The 15,485-nt window shown below is 48.0% G+C and overlaps 1 protein-coding gene and 1 long non-coding RNA gene across 2 annotated transcripts in view; one reads left to right on the forward strand and one right to left on the reverse strand.

The window, feature by feature from the left end:
* The first annotated feature begins 1,891 nt into the window (after positions 1-1,891).
* PMVK (phosphomevalonate kinase) lies at positions 1,892-13,902 on the forward strand. Its single transcript, XM_081173886.1, has 5 exons — positions 1,892-2,140; positions 4,062-4,125; positions 6,800-6,952; positions 7,041-7,170; positions 11,776-13,902. Exons 1-5 carry the CDS (start codon positions 2,055-2,057, stop codon positions 11,910-11,912), a joined length of 570 nt encoding a protein of 189 aa, XP_081030012.1. The 5' UTR covers positions 1,892-2,054; the 3' UTR covers positions 11,913-13,902.
* Positions 2,894-15,485, reverse strand: part of LOC308575376 — a 137,794-nt gene continuing 125,202 nt past the window's right edge. Inside the window, exon 2 of the long non-coding RNA XR_014002828.1 lies at positions 2,894-3,311. This is a non-coding gene — a long non-coding RNA (uncharacterized lncRNA). The remainder of the gene's footprint in view (positions 3,312-15,485) is intronic.

Raw genomic sequence — 15,485 nt, forward strand, 5'->3', positions numbered from 1 at the left:
AGGATCTGTCCTTCCAGTGAGCACTCAGGGCTGATTTCCTTAAGAATGGATAGGTTTGATCTTCTTGCAGTCCATGGGACTCTCAAGAGTCTCCTCCAGCACCAGAATTCAAAAGCATTAATTCTTCCGCGACCAGCCTTCTTTATGGTCCAGCTCTCACTTCCATACATCACTACTGGGAAAACCACACTAAGAGGTCACAAATCCCACCGTTAAGAATGTGCCACCCGCCTTTGCCATGTATCAATGGGTGGGTGAACCTCAAAGACAGATGGATTTACAAGGGAACTTCAACCTTCATCCCCTTTTTGTGGCTCAGCAGCACACAACTGGTCCTCCAGCCATCCACCCTACCATAGAGTTGTCTACGTTTTTGGCTAGACGGGCCCCTGCTAGGTTTGGGTGGGTTTGATGACCTTGAGAGCAGGAGAATCGTACTTCAGATTATCCGGCCAGAGCTGGGATGTAATCGTTGCAAGACTAAGAAGCGATTTTTCACATCAGTTGCGCCCAAGTTGCTGAATGTGCTGTTGGAATTGAGGAGGCGGAATGAGTCCATTGTGGCAGAAGCTTTTTTAAAGCCACACGTTCTTCACAACTGATGGAGATTGACTGGCGCAAGAGATCTCAGTGCCCATTCCAGTGGAGGCTGGTTCACTAGGGCAGATGTGGCAGGGCTCCAAAAACCCTCTCTTGCCTTTCTTCTTAACTTACAACCAGTCCATCCACTTCCTCCTCCTTCCTCTCAATGCTGCCCTTGTAGAAGGCAGCAGTGAGGAGGATCATGGGGAAACAGGAACTAGAAATGGGTGGCTCTGCCTGTCATTGGGCTCTCTTGCGCCACCTTCTGTTGGGCTCCCTGCCTTTCGCCCAATCATCCCCAAATGGGCACCTGCGACCACTGGCCCCTTGCTTAGATAGGTTGGTTTTTTAAAAAGGTGAATTCATGAAGAGGAGACTTCTGTCAATGGATATTAGCCATAACAAGTGGAACTTGCAACAGGATGGGGGCTCTTGTTTAAGAGGCTGGCTAGCCATGCCCACTTCCTGGGTACTCCATTGCATCTGCCAACTCCAGATCAGTTATTATTCCGTTACTAGAGCAGGCGCAGACCTCAATGGACAGGGTTTTTTGGGGGGAGGAGGGCAAAATACTTTGCTTTGTACATTAAGCCAGCAGAACTATTTGTGTGTGTCTGTACGCACCTGTGGCTTACATATTCAAACCTAGCTACCAGTCTGAATGTTTTAAATGTTGCTATTTCTTTTGGACCATCCTTGGTAAGTTACTCCCTCACTTCCTCTCAAAGACTATCTTCTAATACTAATAAGTATACTGTACATCACTCATTTTTAAATGGGCATGCTCATTACACTTTTTCAAATTTAAGAGTGAAATCTAAAATACTTTAAATTCAGTAGAATTGTTTTGGTGTCACTGTGAATCAGCTATAACTGGGGTGGGGGAGAGAAGAGAAAACCCCCCCTTTTTAATACATATTTCAAAAGTCATTATTTCTTAACTATTTCCAAACACTCAACACTCAGGAAATGTTTATAAACGTAAAAAACTTCTTTATTATTATTTTTTAATGGAATATATGTATTGCGGCATAAGCCTCCCAAATGACCCCCTTCTGTCCTTCGTGCCTAAACTGAGATGATTTTTTTTTAAAAAAATAATAATATCATATTTAAATATGCAAATGACGCCTGTCTCCTCCTAACACACCAGGACGCAGGTTCCATACGGGGCGTGGCTTAAGGATAGCCCCTCCCTCTTTCAGGTCGTTCTATTCCGCCCACGCCGCGTGATTCGGTCTCCCTCGTCCCGTCCGTCTCTTCCCACCGCCCCCTTTTTCCGCTTTCCTCACTTGGTAGCGCCCGCTTTCCAGGAAGCGGCGCCTGCGACGTCCCCATTGGTGCGAGGCGGGCGGAGGGCGGCGGGACGGAATGCTCAGTTCCGGACGAGACCATTAAGGCCGGCAAAGGGAGGGAGACGTTGTTGAGTGCTGCTTGCTGCTGCTGCTGCTGCTGCGGAGTTCTTCCTTGCAATGGCCCAGACGCCGAAGCTCGTCTTGCTCTTCAGCGGGAAGAGAAAGTCGGGCAAGGACTTCGTGGCCGAGGAAATCCAGAGCCAGTAAGCAGCCCCGCGGGGATTGCACAAGAGCGGGCGGGCGGGAGGAAGCGCTCTGCCCCCCCCCGGTGCATGATGGCGGGTGGGTGGGATGCAGGCGGAAGACCACCCACCGCTCCACGTGCGCGCGGGATCCGGCGGGGAGAGACCTTCCCAAGCCTGTATTTCCCCCCATTTTTTCAATTTCCAAGCCTTTTTTTGGAGTGGTGGCAAGACTTCTCTCAATCCCGTGTCCGCAGCGAACGTCTGAACCGGGAGCGCACGCGAGATCGGCCCCGACCTCCTCTCTCCCCGTGCTTAGGAGGGGAAAGAAGCGACACGCCACGGTCCCCCCATTTTTCAATTTCCAAGCCTTTTTTAGGGGTGGTGGCAAGACTTCTCTCTCAATCCCGTTCCCGTGTCCGCAGCGAACGTCCGAAGCGGGAGCGCACGCGAGATCGGCCCCGACCTCCCTTCTCCCCGGGGTTAGGAGGGGAAAGAAGCGATACCCCACGGCTTAGGGATGGGGAGCAAGGCGGTCTTCCGTGTTTCCTCCTTTTGTTTCCTTCCTCCCCCTTCACACGTGACGCAACACGCGACGGGGCTGGGAGAAGGTTGCGGGGAAGTGTAGAAAAGTTGGCATGGGCAGCTGGAAGGAGCCCACCTTGCAGGGGTGTGGGGAAGAGGGAAGGCCACGAGTTGCAGCAGCTTAATCCAACGTTAGTCCTTAAGGTGAAGGTAAAGGCCGAGGGCCTTCTGGCGGTTCCCCCATTGTGAGAAGTGAGGTTACAGGGAACCAGACAGAGGGCCTTCTTGGTAGTGGCGCCCACCCTGTGGAACACCCTCCCTTCAGATGTGAAGGAAATAAGCAGTTATCCTATCTTTAAAAGACATCTGAAGGCAGCCCTGTTAGGGGAAGTTTTTAATATCTAATGCTGTATTGTTTTTAACATCTGATTGGGAGCCACCCAGAGTGGTTGGGGAGACTCAGCCAGATGGGTGTGGTATAAATAATAAATTATTATTAAAAAGGGATCCCTGACTGTTAGGTCCAGTCATGGATGACTCTTGGGTTGCGGCGACGCTCATCTCGCTTTATTGGCCGAGGGAGCCGGCGTACAGCTTCTGGGTCATGTGGCCAGCATGACTAAGCCGCTTCTGGCAAACCAGAGCAGCGCACGGAAACGCCGTTTACCTTCCCGCCGGAGTGGTACCTATTTATCTACTTGCACTTTGAGGTGCTTTCGAACTGCTAGGTTGGCAGGAGCAAGGACTGAGCAACGGGAGCTCACCCCATCGCGGGGATTCGAACCGCCGACCTTCTGATCGGCAAGTCCTAGGCTCTGTGGGAAAGCAGGCAAGATCCACAGTCTGCCAAGCCCTTCCCTGGAGGGAGGTGATGTTCTCAAACTTTGCAGCGCATCTGATGGGGAGAGACTAGGCCTTGTTTAAGCCAAGACAGAGTTCAGAAGAAGAGCCTGGCTGCTGGGATCAGGCCAGTGGCCCAGGTAGTCCAGCATCGTGTTCTCGCAGTGGGTGACTGTCTCCATGGAGACGCTGGGATTTGAACCCGGGACCTTTAGCATGCAAAACAAGACTCTCTGCTACTGAGCTGTAGCTTAGACGTCAGCAAACTTTTCCAGCAGGGGGCCGGTCCACTGTCCCTCAGACCTTGTGGGGGGCTGGACTATATTTGGGGGGGGGAAATGAACTAATTCCTATGCCCCACAAATAACCCAGAGATGTGTTTTAAATAAAAGGACACATTCTACTCATGTCAAAACACGCTGATTCCTGGACTGTCTGCGGGCCAGATTTAGAAGGTGATTGGGCCGGATCCAGCCCCCAGGCCTTAGTTTGCCTACCTACCCATAGCCCTTCTCCCCTAAAGGAAACTTTTGCCTTTTCTGGATCTGCTTAATTTAATTTTTTTCTCTCCTGGCAGGTTGGGCCCTGATGTTTGCACTATCCTGCGGCTGTCAGAACCCCTCAAAGAGCAGTATGCCAAGGTAGGTTGTGGCTCCCCCAGTTTGTACCCTTTTATCTTTTGTGTTATGTGCATGATAGCATCCTTGCCGAGTTAGGCCGAGAGTTGGAAAAGAGAGGGGCGGCTGAAATAGATCGAGGGGGATTCCGCGACTCCCCTGTGAGAGAAGGTTGCAGCAGCATTTGGGGATTTTTTATTCCAGAGAAAAAGGCTGAAGAGAGGGGACACGGTCGGAGTTTATAAAATCATGCGTGTCTCGGAGAGTTGTACTTCTCCCTCTCCGATAAAACCGGAACACGTGGACGCTCAGCAATACTGAATGCCGGAAGATTGCGGACAAATAAAAGTTTGAAAAACTGTGGAACTCCCTGCCACAAGAGGCAGTGATGGGCACCAAACTGGGTGGCTTTAAAAGAGGGTTGGGCAAAATTCCTGGTGCAGAGGGCTATCGATGGCTATTAGTCATGATGACTATGCTCTGCACCCACAGGTGGGGACAACAATGTGTCCGTTTACAAGTTGCTGGCAATTGCAGGAGGGGAGGAAGTTTCTCTTGTCCTTGGGTTCTGTCTCTGGGCTTCCCATTGAGTCATCTGGTTGGTCACTGTCAGAACAGGAAGCTGGAATGAATGGGCCTTTGGCCTGGTCCAGCAAGGCTCTCTTGACGTTCTAGGATAGATTACCTCTCCTCTGTCTCTTCTCCTCATAATAATAATAATAATAATAATAATAATAATAATAATACAGTGGTACCTCGGGTTACAGACGCTTCAGGTTACAGGTGCTTCAGGTTACAGACTCCGCTAACCCAGAAATAGTACCTCGGATTAAGAACTTTGCTTCAGGATGAGAACAGAAACCGCGCGGCGGTGGCAGCAGGAGGCCCCATTAGCTAACGTGGTACCTCAGGTTAAGAACAGTTTCAGGTTAAGAACGGGCCTCCAGAACGAATTAAGTTCTTAAGCCAAGGTACCACTGTAATAAATAATAATAATAAATTTTATTTATATCCTGGCCAGACCCGGGCTCAGGGAAGCTAACACCAGTAAAATTACAGTAAAATCATAATGGGGGGGGGGGACCAATTTAAAATGCAATTTAAAATGCAGCCTCATTTTAAAAGTAGGCCATAGATCAAAACCATAAGGGGAGGGAAACGTAAGGGTCAGACTGAGTCCAAACCAAAAGCCAGGCAGAACAGCTCTGTCTTGCAGGTTCTTTGGAAAGATGTCAAGTCCCGCAGGGCCCTAGTCTCTTGTGACAGAGCGTTCCACCAAGTTGGGGCCAGTACTGAAAAGGCCCTGGCCCTAGTTGAGACCAATCTAACCACCTTGCGACTTGTGGACCTTAAGGCACTCCGCGGGGCATACCAGGAGAGGCGGTCCCATAGGTACATGGGTCCTAGGCCGCATAGGGCTTTAAAGGTCAAAACCAGCACCTTAAACCTGACCCTGTACTCCACCGGGAGCCAGTGCAGTTGGTAAAGCACTGGATGAATGTGATCCTGCAGTAAGGAGCCTCGCCACAGCATTCTGCATCAGCTGGAGTTTCTGGGTCAGCTTCAAGGGCAGCCCCGCGTAGAGCGAGTTACAATAATCAAGCCTGGAGTTGGGGGGGGGGGATGAATGAATTCCTGTGCCCCACAAATGACCCAGAGATGCATTTTAAATAAAAGCACACATGCTACTCATGTAAAAACACACTGATTCCCAGACCGTCCGTGGGCTGGATTTAGAAGGCGATTGGGCCGGATCCGGCCCCTGGGCCTTAGTTTGCCTACCCATGCTGAAGAGGGAACAAGGCTTAGTGAGCGGGGAGGAGCCTATGGCAGAGAGAGGCCCAGAATCAGAGACAGAAGTGGAGGCTGGAGAGGACGGGGGGGGGGGGAGGCAAGCTTCTGAAGACACCAGGGAGTCTCCCCCTCCTGCTGCGGCCAGCTCCTCTCCCCTTTGGTATCCCCGGACCAGAAGAGGTATGAAGAGGGCAGAGCAAAGGCAGACACGCTGAGGTGTCTCAGATTGCTTGGGGAGGACTCAGCTGTGGGAAGGCAGGGCCCTTCAGTCCTCACACCTGCCTCTTTGGGGCAAGCAAGACCTGCTGATAATAATAATATAATTTATTGTACCCCACCCATCTGGCTGGGTTTTTTTGCCAGCCACTAAACAGGGCTGCCTTCAGGCATCTTCTAAAAGTCAGATAGTTGTTTATTTCCTTGACGTCTGATGGGAGGGCGTTCCACAGAGTGGGCGCCACTACCGAGAAGGCCCTCTGCCTGGTTCCCTGTAAGTAACTTGGCTTCTTGCTGTGAGGGAACCGCCAGAAGGCCCTTGGAGCTGGATCCAGGCTGAACGATGGGGGTGGAGACGCTCCTTCAGGTATACTGAGCCGAGGCCGTTTAGGGCTTTCAAGGTCAGCACCAACACTTTGAATTGTGCTCGGAAACGTACTGGGAGCCAATGCAGGTCTTTCAGGACCAGTGTTATATGGTCTCTTTGTATAAACAGTTAACTTCACTGACATCAGGTGGTTTATTGGTTCATCGCTGGCATACACCTGACTCCAGCTCCTGACAGTATTTCACGAAGAAGTGAGTCCCACAAGTTACTTAGGAGTAGACTCTTGGATTGGTCTTGTTCGCCAATCGTTTTCATCCCGGAGCTTTGATAACTGGTTCACCTTTCTGGCCTCCATTGTAGGAGCACGGCTTGGACTTCCAGCGCCTCTTGGACTCCAGCTCTTATAAGGAGACGTATCGGCAGGACATGATCCGATGGGGAGAGGAGCGGCGCCAGACCGACCCGGGATTCTTTTGCCGCATTGTGGTCGAGGGCGTTACACAGCCCATCTGGGTAAGGCTGAGTGGTGGCAAATTGCTGGTGGCAGGGATTGATTCGAACCCAGGTCCCCGGATGTTAACCCGCTAGTCTTCCCACGCAGATAGTGAGTGACACGAGGCGAATCTCAGACGTGGAGTGGTTCCAGGACGTGTATGGGGATCTGGTGAAAGTGGTGCGTGTTGTGGCCACGGAGGAGACGCGAAAGAGACGGGCCTGGGTGTTCGTAATGGGTGAGTGAGCCGCAGGCACGCCTGCCCCTTGTTTCTCTGCTCATTGGCCAATGCAGGGCTTGGTGTGCAATTAGGCTTTTAAAATTCAATACAAAACAAAAACATTTAATTATTTGACAGTTCTTTGCAGTAAGTAGAAAAAATCCCTGCTCCAATAAAAATAATAGTTCAGATCATAATATTTTCTGCGAGAAAATAAGACTGAACATAAAATGACAACCTTTCCCTCCTATATACATGGAAAGGCAAGGTTGTCGTCACGCAGCCCCCATTGGAGGGCTTGTACTGCCTCATCACATTTGCATGAAGAAATGAGGTTGGGAAGGTGAGAAGTGAGCTTAGTAAGTTCATGGGGCGGGAAGGGGAAGCAGCGCTTCTCAAACTTGGGTCCCCAGCTTGGGTTGTTGGACTACAACTCCCATCATCCCTGACCACTGGTCCTGCTAGCTGAGGATGATGGAAGTTGTAGTCCAACAAGAGCTGAGGGCCCAAACTTGAGAAACACTGCTCTGGGGGGGTTAATCCTGGAGAGATGCGGCAATGTAGTGTAGACAAAACTGGACTAGACTGGAACCAACGAGGTTGACCTGCTATAAAGGAGCTTTCTGCACCCCTAAGGACTGTTCTTCCTATATATATTAGGTGAGCAATCAAGTCAAAGCCAATCCGCTTTGACGATGCTTCTGAACACCAGGTGCTGGAAACCAACGAGGGGACTGGTGCTCCAGTCCTGCTTGTCTGGGCTTTCCGTAGGCATGGAATTATAGAATTGTAGAGTTGGAAGGAACCACAAGGGTCATCTAGTCCAATCCCCTTCAAGGCAGGAATATTTCCAAGACCTTATTTGGAAAATGAATACAACCCAGGTGGTTAAGAAAGCCCAACAGAGACTCCATCTCCTCAGAGTATTGCAGAAGAACGATGTCAATCAACATCTGATGATCTTCTACCAGTCAACAGTAGAAAGTGTCCTTTCATACTGCATCACGGTGTGGTACGCTGGTTTGATACCATCTGGTAGGAAGTGCCTACAGAGGGTGGTGTGGGACGAGGGTGGCGCTGTGAGTTAAACCACAAAGCATAGGACTTGCCAATCAGAAGATCGGCGGTTCGAATCCCCACGACGGGGTGAGCTCCCATTGCTCGGTCCCTGCTCCTGCCAACCTAGCAGTTCGAAAGCACATCAAAGTGCAAGTAGATAAATAGGTACCACTCCCGTGGGAAGGTAAACGGCTTTTCCGTGCGCTGCTCTGGTTTCGCCAGAAGCGGCTTAGTCATGCTGGCCACATGACCCAGAAGCTGTACGCCGGCTCCCTCGGCCAATAAAGCGAGATGAGCGCCACAACCCCAGAGTCGGCCGCGACTGGACCTAATGGTCAAGGGTCCCTTTTCCTTTACAGAGGGTGGTGAATATAGCACAAGATATTATGGGCTGTCCCGTGAATCCGCTGGACGAAATAGCGGAAGAACGTTGCCTCAGGAGAGTGAGGAAAATTCTCAGGGGTGATTCACACCCTGGCCGACACTTTCTTGATCTCCTGCCCTCAGGCAGAAGATATAGAAGCCTGATTAGTTGCCCTAACAGGGTAAAGAACAGCTTCTGTCTGTGGGCTGTTAGGCTGCTGAATGAAAAGATAACAACAGGGCAATTGACTTTCGGGTTTGGTGTGTGTGTGTCAGTAAACGAGGGGAATTAAGACTAAGAGAGCTGAGTGGGGGGTGCTCGTGTAATCTCACTGTATACAAGTTGTAAAAGTGACAATAAAGTATTTCAATTCAGCTGTCCCATACGGGGATCGCGCCTGCAACCTTGGCGCTATCGGCACCACACTCTAACCAACGGAGCTATCCTGGCATCTCTGGTCAGGATGGTGGCCTTATCCTGCCATTCCTATGTCCTATCCACTCTTCCCCACCACCTGAATTTGGGAATCTTGTGTCAATAATGATAGTAATTTTATTATTCATATGCTGCTCGTATGACTGGGTTGCCCCAGACACTCTGGGCGGTTTCCAGCAAAATATAACCCCCACTACAAAACATCTAACATTAACATTTTCCCTATACAGTCGTACCTTGGTTTTCGAATAGCTTAGTTCCTGAACGTTTTGGCTCCTGAATGTTGCAAACCCGGAAGTGACTGTTCCAGTTTGCGAACTACTATTTTTGGAAGCCGTATGTCCGACGGGGCTTCCGCAGATTCTGATTGGCTTCAGGCGCGATTTGGTGTTTGAAAGTGTTTTGGAAGTTGAACAGACTTCCGGAACGGATTCTGTTCGACTTCCAAGGTATGACTGTACTGGGCTGCCTTCAGATGTCTTCTAAAAGTCAAAGAGTTACTGATCTCCTTCAGACACTCCTTTAGATATAAAAGACTAGTGAGGTAAGGTGAGAATATTCTCTGCTAGAAAATTCTCTGGAGAATATTCTCCACAAACTGTAAATTCTAATGTAAGAACCAGTTTTACAAACCTTAAAAATCTAGTAAATAATAAGTCAAGCTGTGATATTGCCAGTGTAAGTAATGAATAATGATTAATTGTTTTTGATCCACTTACATTACTGGGCATTGTGCCATTCACCATTGGCAGTTCTGAAATGTGAGCTACAGAAAACATTTTTATGTTTAGTTTTAGTTTTAAAAATGCTATTCATTTAATTTAATGAACATTTGAATTTGTTTGTATTTCAACTATATGTAATAGCCTTTTTTTCGATTTTGGTGTGACCTTATTCTTAGCAATTCTATACCTTTGGCCATACAGTGTGATTTTGTTTTTACAGAAAGTAGTTTTAATGCTTTATACACTTAAAGTACCTAGGCCTATACAATTATGTGTAACAGCATGTGAGGTGGCCTTGATTTAAACAGTTGACGTTTCTATATTTTTATTTAGTGCCAGTAACTGGTTTTTGCAGTGCCATTCAATGGTACAAGGTGCCATTTACCAGAGGACATACTGAAATATATTATCATATAATGATAATATATTTAATGATAATGGCTGCTTTTTTATATGTATGCATATAGTTTTGTTTATCAAGCTGTGTTTTAGTCACCAAATCAGTCATTAAGTGTTAGCGCTATTAGAAGCACAAGATAGCCTATTACTGAATTTACTTGTATCAAACCTTAACATGCCAATCGTATTTTTTTTACTTGTCCTATAACATGTACATTCTCCTATTTTAAATGAAAATTCTCTGATATTCTCATAAATTGAGAATATTCTTGAGAATATTCTCCGAAAGATTACAGTGGTACCTCTGGATGCGAACGCAACCCGCGTCACCGCTTCTGCGCATGCGCATGACGTCATTTTGAGCACATGCGCGAGCGGCGAAACCTGGAAGTAACGCGCTCCGTTACTTCCGGGTCGCCGAGGAGCGCGACCCAAAAAGGCTTAACCTGAAGTGACTTCAACCCGAGTTATGACTGTATTCTTGAGAATCTAAATCGCTATACAGCAGGGATGTCCAACAGGTCGATCGTGATCTACTGGCAGATCCCCGCGAGGTGGGTAGATTGCGGTCAATCTCTGGCTTCCTTTCCTTAGCATCACTAAAACTTCCTCCTGCCCTCGCCCTGCCCTCCATTGTTGTTTGATCTCTGGAAGGGAAGATGGAGCTTTTTCTGTGCTGCTGGTTTCATCCATAGTGATATTTTTGTGAGTGACTTTACCCCTTTGTCCCTTGCCTTTAACCCCCCCGCCAATGGAATTTTGCCCACCAAAGCTTTTTTTTAAACCCCTAAAAACAGGGCTTTCCTCCTCCCTAAAAAAAAAATCCCAACAACTTTGAACCCCCCAAAAACGGGGGTAGATCATCGCCAGTTTTTAAAAGTAGATCGCAGTCTCTTGAGAGTTGGCCACCCCTGCTATACGGGACCGAGACCATTTAGCACCAGCAAGTCAAATGTGAGGCATTCCCAAAGTAAAGGAAGGAATGAACTCTGATTAATAAGAATACACACAGAGGCTTGAACCAGCAAGACTATGGGAAGGGTGCGTATAATAATCTCTGTCTCCACCCTCCGGCCCAGGTCGTTTTATTCACAAAAGAACTTTTTACTCAGTGTTCGTAAGAATCAATCAGATTTCTTCTGAGCATTTCAACAAACCCCACGTTGGAACAAAGTTAAACTACAAACACTAGTTAAGCATGCATACTTTTGGGGTAAATGAATGAAAACTACAAAGGAGTGTATTCAGCAACCCCAGAGGTCATAAACAATCAATACACATGATAAGAAGGGTGGCCAGGAGGACAGCGATCATTATCACCTTCATGTGAAACCTTTTTCCTGGCCCTAAGATTAACATATCAGAAAAGCTACAGCAAAGAAACTGCCCACTGTCTTTGATGACCCAGGACGCCTGCCTGTCTGTGTACGTGCCTGGTCAAGAAAGAGAAATGGAACAGGGATGCAGAGGTGTGGATTGATCAAAAATCATATCAAAATAGTTTAAACCCAGTCAACGCAATGCTTTCATTGCTGACACAGATGGCTTACTCTATATTTGTTATAATTCCTCATAGCAATCCCACCTGATCACTACAAAATGGCCAACTTTTGCCTGTCTTCCCTCTCCTCTCCACCCCAGGGATTGACGACGCGGAATCCGAATGTGGCTTGGATCAGGGCGTGCCTTATGACTGGGTCATCACCAACGACGGAGACCAGCTTTCCCTGGACGCTCAGCTGGAGAAACTGCTTCAGTTTATCCACAGCAAGCTGTAGCGCAACCCAGGGCCCTTGTGTTATCTCCACCTCCTTCTCTTTCTCTCTCTCTCTCTCTGTCTCCCTCCACCCCACCCTCCATTCCTTCGGGACCTGGGCTGGGGTTTGGCTGCATCACCAAAGAAAGAGAATCTGGAGAATGCCGCCGTAGCCACCGGGCTGCGGTCAGGTGCGCCTCAAGGCAAGGCATTTCTGGGCGGGGTTGTTTTTTTGACACCCATCCCACTCTTCTCTTCCTTTCATTTTGGAGAGTCCATTCCAGCGAGTGCCATAATCCAGTGCCAGTTCTTCCCTCCCCGGGACTCCATTCCAGGCAGGGTGTGCGTCTCCATCCTGGCCGACTGCTCGCTTGTGTGTCATTTCCGCGGGCTGTTCTTTTGCACTCGTACCTGGCACTGGCGCCTTCCCCACCTAGCATCAGGTGGGGGCTGATGTTTGCAGGAAATGTATGTTTGTGCTGTGGGGAGTGGGCGGTTTTTGGTCCGTTTCGGGTTTTCCTTCCTCCTTCCCATCTTGGGTCGCAGTTTTAGACCGTTACAGCTTTCGGCCACCAGGGGGCAGAATAACCTCAAGCTTCACACTTCTGCGGCTCTGTTTCCCCGGACAAATCTTATTTCGTAACCCTTGCCTAGCTCTGTGCCTGTCAATCATCCTGTCCACCTGAATCTGGCAGGATAGGGTCCCCTCAGCGGGTTGAATTATATGCATGTTATTTTCAGGGGGCATTTTCCAGTCCTGCTCCTCGTCCCAGATTCAAGCTGATTTTTATCTGAGACAGGAACGCTTTGGAGTGTTACTTTTAGCTGCTTCTGCCTATGACTGACCACACACACTTTCCCTAAGGTGGGGGGAATCGCTGTGCCTTATTCTTAAAAGTGCTGACCTCCTCCTGTTCTCCTTGCTTGCCCGGCTCCCCAACCGAATCCTTAATTTGGAAATCATCTCACCAACGTCTTCCCTTACCAAGGCTCCTGTGCCTTTTCCTTGCTATGTGATGGGAACGAGGCAGGGGGCTGAAGTTCAACAGGTGGGGATCAAGCCAGAGTGGGAGAGCTGAGCCTGTTGGATTAATCCCCAGAACATAAACAATACAGGGCTTTTTTACTTGGTTGGGAACGTTGTTCGGCAAGTACTGAAGGACACAGGAGCCATGATGGGGAAAGTAGTTGGCAACGCGACCAAAATGTGTTCTAAGCTGAGAGATTGCAGGGCAGGCTTTTGCTGCTGAAGAGGAGAGGGGGGCGACCAAACTGTGCGGGAATTGAGAGTTGAGCGCTTGGGCTGGGGTGAGATAGTCACGTGGGCTGGTGTTGGGAGCAAAACTAGGGACAGGGTGAAGGTTTGCTATTGATGCAACCCGATTTGCCCCCAGGCTACAAAATACCTAGCATATTCCCTGGCCATGTTTGCACATCATGCCAAACCACGGTTTAGTGCCACGCGAATGAGTCTAGTCCCCTCTAGCAGTCGTGCTTTCCCCCTTTCCTTATCCTCTCGCACAGCCAGAAAAGGAGGATTTCAGAAGATTCCAATTCCCCTTAAACTTGCCATGTCCAATCCCAGTTTCACCATAGCAAGGGCTCATTTCAGCAAGGCAGCTTCACGAAACCATGGTTTGCATTTGGCATCTTTTGACACAGACCATAGTCGAGCCGTGGCGCCTCATTCAGATGCAAGCTTGCAACAGCTTCTGACACTGTCCTGGCTACTCAGGAGGCTGAGGGTTGTGGGAGAGGCAGTCCCGCTCAATAATGCTGCACTAAACCGTGGTTTGAGTGTAACGTGCAAACACAGCCCAGGTACACGGGACGAGGTCCTCTCTCTGCTCCTTTCAGCACACCTGACTTCCTTCCCCGCACCGCAAACTGGATGTGCGGCTGTATAATCTCTTGCTAATGCCACTCACTGCTCAACCAAATGCCCATCTCCTCTCTCCCCCTCTGGAGAGGAAGATTTGTTGTACTCAAAATAAAGCTTTGGATTGGTTACAGTTTCCGGCTCTCGTCTGTCTAGAATAGTCCAGTTTCCGTCAGGTGGGTCTGGAGTCTCGTTTGCTCAGGTGCAGAACGTGGAGTTGGTCAGGATATATAATGACCCTCCTAAGTGGTACTCAGAATATCACTCAAGAAATCACTCAAGATATCCCTCAAGTAATTAATGAACAAAAGAAGAAAAGGCACACTAACCTGGAAACTTCCTCTCTGCCCAGAACGTTGGAGGCTATACACCACACCCCCTCAACAGTATTTATAGGAACTCAAACACTGAGACCCTGCTCTGTTCTAGTAACAAGAAGCCGAAAGCACCAGCCTGAAGATGACGAGTGAGACCTCGTCGAAACGTCACCTAGACACCCCAACTCTTACACGGGAAGACACCCGAAGACACCAAAACCTGCATATATATATATATATATATATATATATATATATATATATAAAATAAATATTTTATTAAGTTTTCACAATAAAAAAGCATTCAATAAAATATGCAAAGACAAAGAAAATACAAAATCACAAAAAATACAATACAAAAATACAAACATTGAACACATCAAAAGAAAAAGAAAAAAGAGATAAAAACACATATAATAACAAAAAACAAAAATTCCCTCTTTCTTAATTTCTCATCTTCAATTAACTTATCTTCCCGACTTCCTCACGTCTCCCGTTCTTGTATCCCTTTTTAGAAATTAATTCAGCAAATTCATATCCTATTAATTTATCTGTTATTAATCCAATCTTACATTTTACTTTGTTGCTAAAGCCCCTGCAATTCATTTCAATGTCCTCAACATTCAAAAATTTTACAATATTTCTGCAAATAAATTTTAAATTTCTTCCAATCTTCCTCCACCGACTCCTCTCCCTGGTCTCGGATTCTGCCAGTCATTTCCGCCATCTCCATATAGTCGATTAGTTGCATCTGCCATTCTTCTAAGGTGGGTAGATCTTGTGTCTTCCAATGCTTTGCGATGAGAATTCTTGCTGCTGCTGTAGCACACATAAAAAAGGTTCTATCCTTCTTTAACACCGATTGATCCACTATGCCCAGGAGGAAGGCCTCTGGTGTGGAGTCGGTCAGGATAGTTCTTGCACAGGGATCAGCCAAATCAAGGTTTCCTCCATTTGAGGTTGCTGGCCTTTACATCGCCTGACCACTGGCCTGGCTGGCTGGGGCTGATTTGAGGTGGTTGTTTTCCCCCTATCTATCTGTGAAGTGAATGAATGAATTTTATTATTACGTTCCGGCTCACTTACAATATCAGGAAAATCATAAAACACAACAGGAATACATTGAATGGCAATTGGGTATAACAGAGACAATACAGATATAGCGGCAGTTTAAAATATATATTAAATCTTGATCACTAAAATATAATCTAAAATTGTCATTTAAAACCTTAATCATTTTGGTAGTACAGCTTGTTCCCTAGGTGTCACGGCAGTCGCACAGAATTTGGCCACCCATAGCATGATCTCTAAAGGGACGCGGGTGGCGCTGTGGGTAAAACCTCAGTGCTTAGGACTTGCCGATCGCATGGTCGGCGGTTCGAATCCCCGCGGCGGAGTG

The sequence above is a fragment of the Podarcis bocagei genome, assembly GCF_964188305.1.
Source record: "Podarcis bocagei genome assembly, chromosome: 16".
Lineage (NCBI taxonomy): Eukaryota > Metazoa > Chordata > Lepidosauria > Squamata > Lacertidae > Podarcis > Podarcis bocagei.